This window comes from Alosa pseudoharengus, unplaced genomic scaffold (genome assembly GCF_046254945.1).
Source record: "Alosa pseudoharengus isolate Yale_2024_CS ecotype anadromous, Long Island Sound unplaced genomic scaffold, YU_APseudo_1.1 YU_APseudo_1.1_scf_6, whole genome shotgun sequence".
Taxonomy (NCBI): domain Eukaryota; kingdom Metazoa; phylum Chordata; class Actinopteri; order Clupeiformes; family Clupeidae; genus Alosa; species Alosa pseudoharengus.
In genome coordinates this window covers 21966055-21977695 of record NW_027468848.1, presented here as the reverse complement: position 1 = coordinate 21977695, position 11641 = coordinate 21966055, and the positions used below count along the sequence as shown (strand labels likewise).

General features: G+C 42.2%; 1 protein-coding gene across 1 annotated transcript; it reads right to left on the bottom strand.

Annotated features, from left to right (window-relative positions):
* Positions 1-9282: 9282 nt before the first annotated feature.
* Positions 9283-10910, bottom strand: gdnfb (glial cell derived neurotrophic factor b). The gene is made up of 2 exons (XM_076271324.1): positions 10736-10910; positions 9283-9812 (listed from the first exon to the last, which is right to left on the bottom strand). The coding sequence occupies exons 1-2, from the start codon at positions 10887-10889 to the stop codon at positions 9283-9285; spliced, it is 684 nt and encodes a 227-aa protein (XP_076127439.1). The 5' UTR covers positions 10890-10910.
* Positions 10911-11641: the final 731 nt, after the last annotated feature.

Below are 11641 nucleotides of genomic sequence, written 5' to 3'. Positions count from 1 at the left end.
GTGGGGCTGTAATACTAGAGATTCCCCACCTGCTGAGGAGCAGAGAGGGCTGGGAGAATAAGCAGTAACTTCTGGAGGGAGGCCCACATTGTCTACAAGAACATGATAATAAAACATTTATCTTATTAGTATCTAGTAAAAAAAATTACATAAAAGACCTTAGCATCAAGTATTTACTGACCTGTCATCATTAGTTGCTTCTCTTTAACAGTCTTGTGTAACTCAAAGCTGAGCTGGATCTGGAGAGGGGAGGGCTGGCAGGCCGTGTGTGGAGGCTCAGAGGGAGCGTGATGTGTTCCAGCGCTGGTGGGGAGGAGATGAGAGAGGGTGATGGATAACTTCCACCCTGCGTGGCCGCGGGCCAGTTTCCCCGCGGAGACTCAGGCCTGCAGGCATGTGCTAATGTGTTAATAGCTCTGAAAGCACACCCAACCCACCCCCTCTCCAGCTCAGGATTCATACCTTTGCTTTTCTTGTGATATTTTCTGTGTGGATTCCCTGACCACAAACTACTTCCAAGAACAGACAGATAGAGAGAGAGAGATGGAGGGAGGGAGGGAGGGAGGAAGAGAGAGGGAAAGAGCACAAATTTCATTGTGAAACTTTCAGTAAAGAGTATTTTGTTTGGATTTGCTTCACAACAGTGTCGAGCGGCTCTACAGTAGCTCACCAACACCCTTTTGATTGAGCAGTGCTTGCTGCACCAAGGGAATGAAAAGCCTGGTTTCACTGAACATTTTTGTTGTAAGTCACAACACAGAAATAGGGACTGGTGTTGGCAAACCTGGTCTAAGATGAAAGCTGTTCATGTTCAGTGTGCCTTGGCAAGATTCTGATGACCAGGTAAATTGTTCTTTCAGCCTCGCCAGAGCTCACTCACCTCTTTGTCTGAGATAAGATCACATCATCAAGATATTGCTTCTTAGTGTCTGAGATGGCATCTGTTCTGTCATAGATGGTATTTGCAGATCCAGTGATAAGCAGATCCAGACACTTGTTTGGACTTGAGTTGGGGTGTCAAAATTATATGAAAATGGTTTCCTCTTTTGGCTCATATGTCGACTCTTGCGAGAGAACATCATCATGCAGATCATTACAGTGACATAAAACAATCCTAAAAAATGAGACTCTCTCAACAGCCTGAGCCAAAGCATTGTGTTAACAATGCATTACTGGCCACAAAATGTTTTCACTCCACAAAAAACTGCAGAGGGGTGATTTATTGACTTTCACAAGAGAGCTGACATGTTTTTGGCTTCCCACCCTCACCTCTCCCTCATTGCTTTTCTGTGTCGGGCTCACTGTGTCAGGACACATGGGCACCAGTCCACCCCCCCCAGCTCTGCTCCTGGATGCTGGATCTGGCCCTCGCATGGTCCGCGTCTGGTGGGGTCTAGTGCTCCGAATGCTGCGGGCAGGCCTCTTCTTTGCTGGGTCATTAGAAGTAACGATAGGGAACATTAATTGTTAATACGCTGTGTGTTCCTGTCTGCACCGGTGGGACCGAATAATGTTGCCCGGGTCAGTGAAGGTGTGGAGCCAGTCCAAAAATGTTCAAGAGCAACATGGAAGCGAAGGCATGTGGGTCTCTAGCTATACGTTTGGAGACTGTGCTGAGGACAAGTGTGACATTCAAAATAGCGATGATTTATTGCATCACATATGTCATGTTGTATCTTTATTTTATATGAAAACAGAAGGATGAAAGCCTGGTGTGGCTTTGCCATTCATGCAGGTTTGCACTTCTGTTTGTTAAATTATGGTACATAATGGATGTGGCAACATAACATATTCCACCATAAGCTCCATCATAATATGCTTTTCATTGTTGAAAGGCTCCATTCCTCTGTCCTACAGTAACGTGTTCAACAGATGTTGGCAAGATGCAGCTGTCACTTCTGATCTACATTTATTTTCCATAAATCAATTTCAAAAGACATGTTTGAGCAATATGAATTGTGTTTCATGTCAAATATTCTGGGAGTATATGATAAACAAGACTAAGTTTATTTAAGTAATTAGCATAGTGTGAATGCTTAAGTCAATCTGTTTCCTCTCATCTGTCTGTCACAGTTCCCCTACTGTCATCATTTAAATTGAATTATTATGTGATGTCTGTGTGAATTACTGTGGGCAAAATACAATTTAGCATATTTGTGCCATTTACTGTGGGAAGGATTCTGTGTTCAAAAGTGTGTGTTGCTCACTGGGGAGGGGAAAATCCTCCTGGCTCTCGGGGCAGGTGCTCATGTGATGGAAAACTGTTGGATGTTGATGGAAGGACCTGCACAAGTGGGGTTTTTCCATCCCAGGGACACACCATTTCCTGTCTATTGTGCGTGGCGACAGCCTTTCTGTCCCCGGTGAATGTACGTGATTGAGCCGAACAGAGATTGATGAGAGAGACATACTTTTAAACCTTTCATTTCACAGCAGGGCAGAAATTACATCAGATCTGTTGATATGCAGTGACACCGCTGACTGACCATGGCAACTCCAATCCTGTGAAGAGTTCATGGGCTACTACTTTTATTTAGATAGATAGGTAGATAGATAGATAGATAGATAGATAGATAGATACTTTATTGATCCCCAAGGGGAAATTCAAGGTCTCAGTAGCATACAGACATCACACAACATGCACAAACAGCAGAAAAAGTAATATATAAAAAACTCCACTGTACAATAGAGACAGTAGAAGATAAAAAAAAATACTAAATATACTATATAAACTAAATAAAATATCCACATAGTGTGCTTAAGGATGATCAAGCATGACAGGGCAGGGACTGAGCCTATAATTCAGTGTGCATTGTAAGGTGCTCTATGAGAGTGAGTGATGGTGCAAATAAGTAAGTCCAACAGTTGAAGAATAAAGTGTAGAGACCAGGATAAAATAAATATGGACATATAAGAGAATAATGTATAATGTAGACAAGGTAATATAAAAAAAAACTATATCAGTACAAGGTTGAGATAATAGGGTTACAACCATTGGTCAAGTATTAAGTATAAGGTATTAAGCATTAAGTGCAGCCACAATCCAGGCTGTGGGAGGGAGGGAGGGGTTGTGCATGTGTGCTAATATAGCATGTAAACAGTGTAGCAGTAAAAACAGTAGGCTAGTGGACAGTACGCACAAACATGGAGGTGAAGAGATAGGGAAGTCTATCTCTCCTCTACCCTTAAGTGAAGCATTAAACAGTTCAATGGCCCATGACTACCTCAGTCTGTCAGTTGTGCATGACAGTGAGCGAAGTCTCCAGCTGATCAAGCTCTTCTGCTTTGTAGTGCTGTGGAGTGGATGACATTTATTGTCCAAGATGTTGATCAGTTTGTTCAGGGTCCTTTTGTCTGATATCGAAGTGATGCACTCCAATTCGGCTCCCACAACAGAGCCAGCTTTCCTTACCAGCCTATCTAGTCGCAGCATCCTTCTTCTTTGTGCTTCCTCCCCAGCATAGAAGAGGACGCTGGCAACAACAGATTTGATACTGGAATAACCGGATGATGCAGGACACAGACAACATATCAGATTTAATCATTTTAATAAACTGAGACAAATGTATGGTGTAGAGATAGCTAATTCAAAGTGATCGGAATTACATGTATGTACATTAACTCCAATGATCCAAAATCCTGGTGAAGACGGATTCTGATTACAGTTATATAGTATAGAATAAACCTGTAATTTATTAGGGCCTGCTTTTAGGGGGAGCATCAGGCTTGCAATACCCTCAGGTAATTTACACAGCACTGAATGACAGGTTGCTCAGAGCCTATGAACCAGGGCAAATCTTTAAAATAGAAAAATAAGTGTGATCGTGTTCACAAAACATTTCCCCCTCTGGAAAACTGCGCGCAGCCTACATTTGCATGAAACACACATCCATATTGATTTACAAAATCCATATCTACGTGATAGCTACATCTCTCGTTAAACAAAAGTTTTGACAAGAGCCGCACCTCCTAAATGAATAATTTCATTTTTTTGCTATGCAGAGTAGGCCTACGGAGATGGCTGATGATCGGTGTCTTCTGAACGGATGATGAACAATATTGCTGCGCAATGGGACACTTGAGGTAACAGCCGAACGCCTGGTATTCTGATATTTAGAATGGAAATAGAAACACAGTCATAACACAGAACCCTGGTCGGTGAAAAAAAAGAAACATTGGTGTGTCTGGGCTTGACAGAAATCCACTGGAACGTAAACACGCAAGGTATACCGGGCAACTGCCATTTTACTTGCAGAGAAGACATTTGGCACGACACGAATAAACATTGAAGCTGGGAGAATGAATACACAATGGGCTCATGTTCCGGGATTCAATCCACGAATGCCAAAAAATTAAGGTGGAATAGTCTTGTAAATACAGTTGAGAGACAAACGTTACAGCATGATGTTGAGGCCAGTGGCCTCACTGATGGTGCAAATAGGCTACACTCGAGTTTCAGAAACATTCGCATGCCTATACTCAGTTTTATACCAAACAATTTTATACAAAACCAAACACGACGTTTGATATGGAATGACTATACATACGATGACGAAATAGTTAAATTCGTTAGCCCAGGTGAAAGTTGAAGCTGTGTACACTGTGTAGTTCAGGGGAACTTCAGCGCGCGGCGGTGAGGAGAGGGAATTGGCGCCCTGCCAGGAACAGCACACGCAGACATATGAAAGAGTGGACAGCGCACTGAAACATGGATGTTCAGAGACGGCGTTTCCTCTTTCAGGGGTAAAACAGGGATTCTGTGTTTACGGAGGAGATTAGGTGATTTCCGCGCTATTCCTCACGATGTGTCAGGTCTCTTGTACAACCCGGCCGGTCAGGTCCAAAGCGAAACAGAACCCATTCACAAAGACATTTCTTCAAGGGAATGTCCCTGTCAACTGAAATGTATGTACCAGCAGGGAGACTGAAGTTTAAATGTTACCGTTGCAATTTGGGGTGTAGGCCTACACTGAACAGTTTCAGCGTATAAAACCATATAGGCTAACATTTGGAAACAGGCTGCAGAGAATCCTGTAATTGCATTAGCTGGATTTGTTTGTGGAAGAAGTGATTTAACATGTTGGTGTCTTACTCCCCAGTCTCTGATTGAGAACAAAAATGGTTTATTAATCTAATTAAAGTCAATTAATCTCAACTTGGACACTTCAGATGGCCCAGTCTCCTAGATAACCTGTACAAGAGCTGTGCCAGTGGATTAAATTAATTAGAGATACTCATGAATCAGTGGCTGAATGTCCATGCTGACAGTGTCTGAGGTGCAGACAGAATGCTGTAACAGTTGGACAATGGTTAAGCCAGATCAAATGTAGCCTAGTGAGTCTGGTGAAACCAGGCTACTCTTGCCAAGCATGCAAACACACACACACACACACACACACACACACACACACACACACAATAACCTGAATTTCATCAAATGTTTCCTCTCTGTGCCAAGCTTCCTGGTGTGTATGTTTATTATCAGAGCGGCTTTTGCATGCAGAGGAGAAATCAGAGATCTCAGAGGCAGTGGATTAATGCCCGTAAACTACAGTAAGGCTCTCTCCGAACCTCTCCGAAAGCTCCACTGGAGAAACACTGCTCTCCAACATGTGGAAAATGATTTGCCTCACAAGCAAAGTCCATAAATGATCAACTGGAGAGGTATACTTGAAGTTCCCTGCCACTGCATCTGTGCATTCAGTGACTGAGGCCAAGGTGTTTTCAGCACATTTTGAATTCGCCTGATTTTTTTATTCAATGTGTGATCTGCAGGAAAAAAGCAGTCTGAAATAAAGCTGTCTGATCTTCCTCAACACATGTTCTGAAGTGCCCCAGGCTATATAGAACACATTTTCAAAGCACATTCTAATTTCAAAAACAGTTTCTGCACCACTAGTAAGGACAATGCCTCTAAGAAGATGACTATGCTACACAAGGACCCAGGCTATCAATTGGAAATGTAGGAATAACTCCTGGTTGGCCTTTCCTCTCTCTCTCTCTTCAGCTGTCAGCCATAACAGGCATTAGGGCCAGTTTCAGAGTAGTAATTTAGCCAGGGGAACTGACAGGTCTTCCAAGGTGAGTGATCCCAATTTAGCAGTACCATGATGGCACATGTTGGAAAACCACACAGAAAAGCATTGTGAAGTGGAGTCTGTCAGTGCTAACCCTTTTTGCTTAATGTACTGTGCAGGGGAAGAGTATTGACCGTCTCTACCAAACAGCGCTCCTGACTGCAATTATGTTTGCGCTAAAGGGAAAACAGCTCCTGGATGGAAAATTGCTTTGTGTCTCTCCCTGCAAACCCAAAAGGGCAGTCAATCTTTTACCGTTCAGTGTTTCACACATACACACGCTCTCACTCACACACAGTTGCAGACTTCACTCTATACACATTTGTATACTCTCTCTCTCACACACACACACACAAACACACACACACACTGATGCTTCCCAGAATAAGTCACAGAACCGCATGATTTATATTGTCTTGTTTACTGAGAACAGATTAAGTGCTTGCGTTGCTTTGGTGTAAAGAATGCACCAACCATGGTAATTTGTGTGGTCAGTGTTGCATGACTATGTCAAAAAAGCATCAGAGATTGACGATGACACATAGAGGAAATCAAACACACTCACACACTTTAAATTCTGCCGTGACTTGAGGAGGGTATTTTTGGTCACTGGGCTGACGTAGTTGTCTGGCCAAGGGCCAGAGCATGATGGTTGGCTTGTTTGATGGCAGACTTGATGCCCTCTATTGCCCCTCTTCCCCCAACATACACACACACCCTGTGTTGAAACAGGCAACCTGCACCACCGCACCAGACCACTGACTCACGTTTAAAAATCCCAGACACACATCATAACCGCACATGTTGTCTACTTGTTCTGTGTCTCAATCTCCCCTTAGAGGGGGTGTCTTTGTTAACTCATCAAGTCATTTTTGGAACTCGCTCTATGGAATGACCATAAAATGGGCTTATGTGATGTGATGAGTGTGTGTGTGTGTGTGTGTGTGCAAGGTTTATGCATCAGTGAAACAGTGTAAGGCACACAGCACATCACTCACCCCTGTGGTCAAATTACTCATTTACAGCTGCTAATGACACTTTAACAAGGGCCATTGTAGTGTGCATGCTTATCTGACCAGTGATCTGCTGCCTGGCATGTCTGTCGTAAGGCTAATTGCCTGAGCTGTAGTTCCAGCTCATGTCTCCAGCCTGACTCATTGTAAGAGACCCCCACATGCAAGGGAGCGGCTACTAACAGGGAGGAAGACAGAAATTTGAACTGCAGGTTGTGGATCACCTGTCAGCCCCATGGTCCATCTCAGATTCTCTGACATGTTCTTTCCACCTGTGAGTTCCTGGCGGTAGCCCTCTGCCATTTTGTTTGACATGGATGTGAGGGATGACTGCTTTTACATAGATGAGATGTGCTAATGAATTCACCTTACTGGTAATGATGATTGCTGTTTGTAATGACCCTGTTATGTTAGCCTTTAAAGAGGAATCTAATGGATGCACAATGGAGGCTACAAGCAGGAGCAAAAAAAAGGTTATCATTCAACACCCTTAGTCCAATGATTCCATAGATTGAATCTAGAACATTTTGAAGCAACAATAATAAAGTAAGGTGCTGTTAAATGATTTAGTATTTTGTAAGGAATTATTTGCAATAATTTTGCTGCCAAATAGTGTCCATGATAGTCATGGAGTCAGTTTACCTTTAGATTATTATTGAACAGAGATAATTACTTTTAACCATTTTACATTTGTTGCAGAAGATGGGCCCAAACTGATCTTACACACAGTCACTGGGTAGTTTTTCTAAAACATGACCAGACCAAAAAATTAACTACAGCAATGTCACAACCATCAACTGGCTTGCAATTGCATATCTTCTTGAAAATAAGAGGATGAAAATCATCTGACATAAACAACACAATATACAAATGAAGGTTTTACATTCAGACTATTTACTTCATGATGACAATATAAAACTAATACAGTACAAAAATAAAGTCTGTTGCTGTCTGAGTTATATCGCTTGGTTGTCAACATCTATTATTTGCATTCAAACTTAGGACCATTTTACAGTAGCCTATTTCTCACTCCACCTGGATAGTTAATATTTGTACCTGTTTTACTGAATTGGACGGGATGCAGTGCAAGAATGACTTGATTTCTATAAATCTGGAAACTTTCGACTGATAGCATGATAATTCAGCTTGTAATTTTGCTTCAATATCCATTGCAGGAGTAGATATACAGTAATATATTTGAATGCCCTTGTAATACTTACAATATTTGCAATGAGATGATTGTCTCACCAAGTCTTATATATTTTGGAAAATTATATCAAGACATAAATATAATTTATATCATTTTCAATTGTATATCTTATTTGGAATGATGAAGTCAGTATCATTACTGAAACACATCTATCATACTCATCTCGTCAACTGTGTGTGCGTGTGTGTGTGTGTTTGTCTGTGTGTGTGTGTGTGTGTACATATGCTTGTGTGTGATTGTGCATGTTAGGAGGACAAGGTCTAGGACGGAGTAAGTCACACAATCCAGTCTATCTGACTCATTCCAAAAGAGAGGGAACCAAACTATTGTAATTCCTAAGGAATGGGAAACACATTTCAACCCACTATTCACCCTAACCCAATAATGAAATGATTTCTGACACGCACAAACAAACACAACAGAACACTGTTACTCACTATGGGAAACTATTCTGATTTTGTATTGTATGTTCACCTCTGAAAACTATGTAAAAAAGAATTCTAACGTGTTTAAAGTGTAAGCACTTGTCCTTAGAAGTTCATCTCATGTCAGGTTTAATGTTACTAAACCTGTAACTGTTACAGTTATCATGTTTGGCACCAGTTTCCGATACGTTATAAGATGTGAAATAAATATAAGAATGCAAACAAAAACATTAAAATAAATAAACTGTTATAATAATAACTTAATTTCATGCTTCAACCCACATAAATAGGTACTTTTGATTTTTGGGGGACTAGAATCGAGGACTAAAACTAGAATAGCCTTTCTAATTTCTACATTTGTAGATAAATTTAAACTTTTGTATTGTAGGGGCATCACATATGTTTCTTGTTCTTAAAACTCCTCCTTGGGAAATCCCAATGGAGTGGCATATCCCTGGGGTAACTACAGTACATACCATTTAGTTATCAATATGGCATTGGGTAATGTTACCCCATCCATTTCATAACCTTGCCCTCCTGTCTTGTTCAAGTGGTAGTCAGACACAGCCACACTTTCTGGCCGAGTGCTTCTTCATGGTGTGGTATATCAAGTTATCATCCAGAAATGACAGGTCATCATCAAATGCAATTGGACGGCAGCAGGCGTGTGGCGGGCTGTCCCGCAGCAGCTTCCTGTTTTGCGTGAGGTTGTTGAGGATCTTGTCGTAGTTGGTCTCGGAGTTGGTGCAGGGCCCGCTGCAGTACCTGAAGATCATCTCCTCTCTGGTCTGGTAGCCCAGCCCCAGGTCGGACACGTTCAGCTGGATCTGCCTCAGCTTGCAGCCGTGAGCCTGGCCGCTGCCTCCCTTCCCTCGACGCCTGCCGCCGCCGCCGCCGCCCTGACCCGATGCCCACGTGCCCCCACTCTGCCCTCTCCTCCCTCCTGCCTGTGCCCTCCTCCTCGGCCGCTTCTCCGTCAGTGCCAAGTCTGTGCCCTGCTCGGCTGATCTCCTCAGTCTACTGATAGTGCTCTTGATGAAGTCCAGAACATCCTCTAGCTGCTGGGGGCTCTGGGTTACCATATCGTCTACAAGATCAACAGACAAACAGATGTGTGAGAGATTAACCCCAGAGCCTGTCACGTTGGAACGCAGACACCCCCCTCCTGCTTAACAACAAAAACCACATCTCACACACTTCTTTTTTTTGACCAAAAAAAGACCCAAGATAAGTCCTTCAAGGTCTCTCTAAGAAGACATGATACTGCACTTCAGCGGTGATTGCTTTCAAAGTGGACACACACAATGAAGCCTGACACAAAGCTCTACCAACATATGATATGGTTCATACCGTTACATAAAAGATATCTTTCATAATGCCTGTTTTGTTCACGGCATTGATAATGGCTCAAAAGGTGTACTCCGGGGGCTTCAAGGTCTAGGTGTAAACCATCAACCATCAAACAGGTGCAGGCCAGAACTAGAGCTCATTTTCAGATGTGTCAACGGTCCCTGGCACAGATGACATGCAACCTGACTCCTGCACCTCACTTCACTCAATCAACCGCAGTATCAGGTGTGACCCAGGATAATCGCCATGTCACTGTCTAATAATGATCTTCCAAAGACACCTGTAAACCAAGGTGCAAATACAACCGCAGCACCATAATTCTTTCACACAACCATAAATTGTAGATGTATGAAACAGGATAATGGGTTGCATTCAAGGAGCACTTCAAAAGGCAAGGTTAGGCCTACATATGCACACCTCTTTGTAACCGACAAAATCAATACAGTTTAACGATTACATAACCCCCCGCCCCCCTATGATTTCAATAGAGTAAAGTTTTACTTTAACAGCATGGATGCACAGAGGGGTCTGATAAGTTTGATGCTGACAGTTGGACTCACTAAAAAGCACACAATGTCTAGTCGCCCACACTTCACAATTCACAGAAATGTATCATTTTACCTTTGAATGGTGATTTTTGTTGTCTGTTGTCTGTCATACTTCTTGACTCAGATGCTGAGGATGTATCCAGCCTCCTCTGTGAGTCATAACGGAGCGGTCCCGCTGGGAAGGACTGTAAACTTCTCAGCAGTGGGTTTGTGAGGACGTGGTCCAGCAGCAAGTAACAAGTGAACACTTTATCCCATAACTTCATGGTAGGTCCTAGTTCCACAGGGGGGATCTGCACCAAAACAGTTTAAGTTTACAAGCAACATGATGATCATGCCATCGTCTTCTACTGATATCTGAGTTTTACCTACACGGGGTTGTCAGACTTTGCTTAGTTGTATATTTCCAGGCATAAGCATTTTATTTGACTGAAGCTAATGACTTTGACATATCTCTGAGTAACAGTGGGATGCCAGGGTGTCTGGATTACCACCAGATGGGGCTACATTTGCACTCAAACCTAGTGTAAAACTGCACACAACAACAGTGATCTGAGCATTTTGCTGTAAAAGCTTTTGTGTCCTGCAAAACACATTTTCTGTGAATATAAGAACTGCACCATGTTTAATGCTGTAGGCTATTGTAATTTTCTATTAACCGACATAAAACTAAAACAATCTAATTGTACATGTATTTTTTATGAACATAAGCAAATCAAGAGCAAAACTTAAAGCAGTGAGTGCACCGAAACAAACAAACAAAAACGATTTGATTAAATTAAAGGTACAACATAGCCACAGTGACTCACCTTATACTTGGTCCATGATTGAAATTCATCAGAGAATACAAGAGATACATTTGTTGCTCACATCCATGATGGACAACAGTGATGGATTTCTTCAAATGACTCTTCGCTCAATAATATCCAAACTGTTATTTGCAACGCGAAATTTTATGGATACAACATGAAATCACCTCCCAGAATGAAAAGAAATTTCAAATAAGAGTTCAGACAAA

Coding starts and splice junctions, on each gene's coding strand:
- gdnfb (XM_076271324.1), bottom strand. CDS start 10,889: ATGAAGTTATGGGATAAAGTGTTCACTTGTTACTTGCTGCTGGACCAC. Junction 9,813..10,735: donor CTCAGCATCTGAGTCAAGAA/GTATGACAGACA, acceptor TTGATCTTGTAG/ACGATATGGTAACCCAGAGC.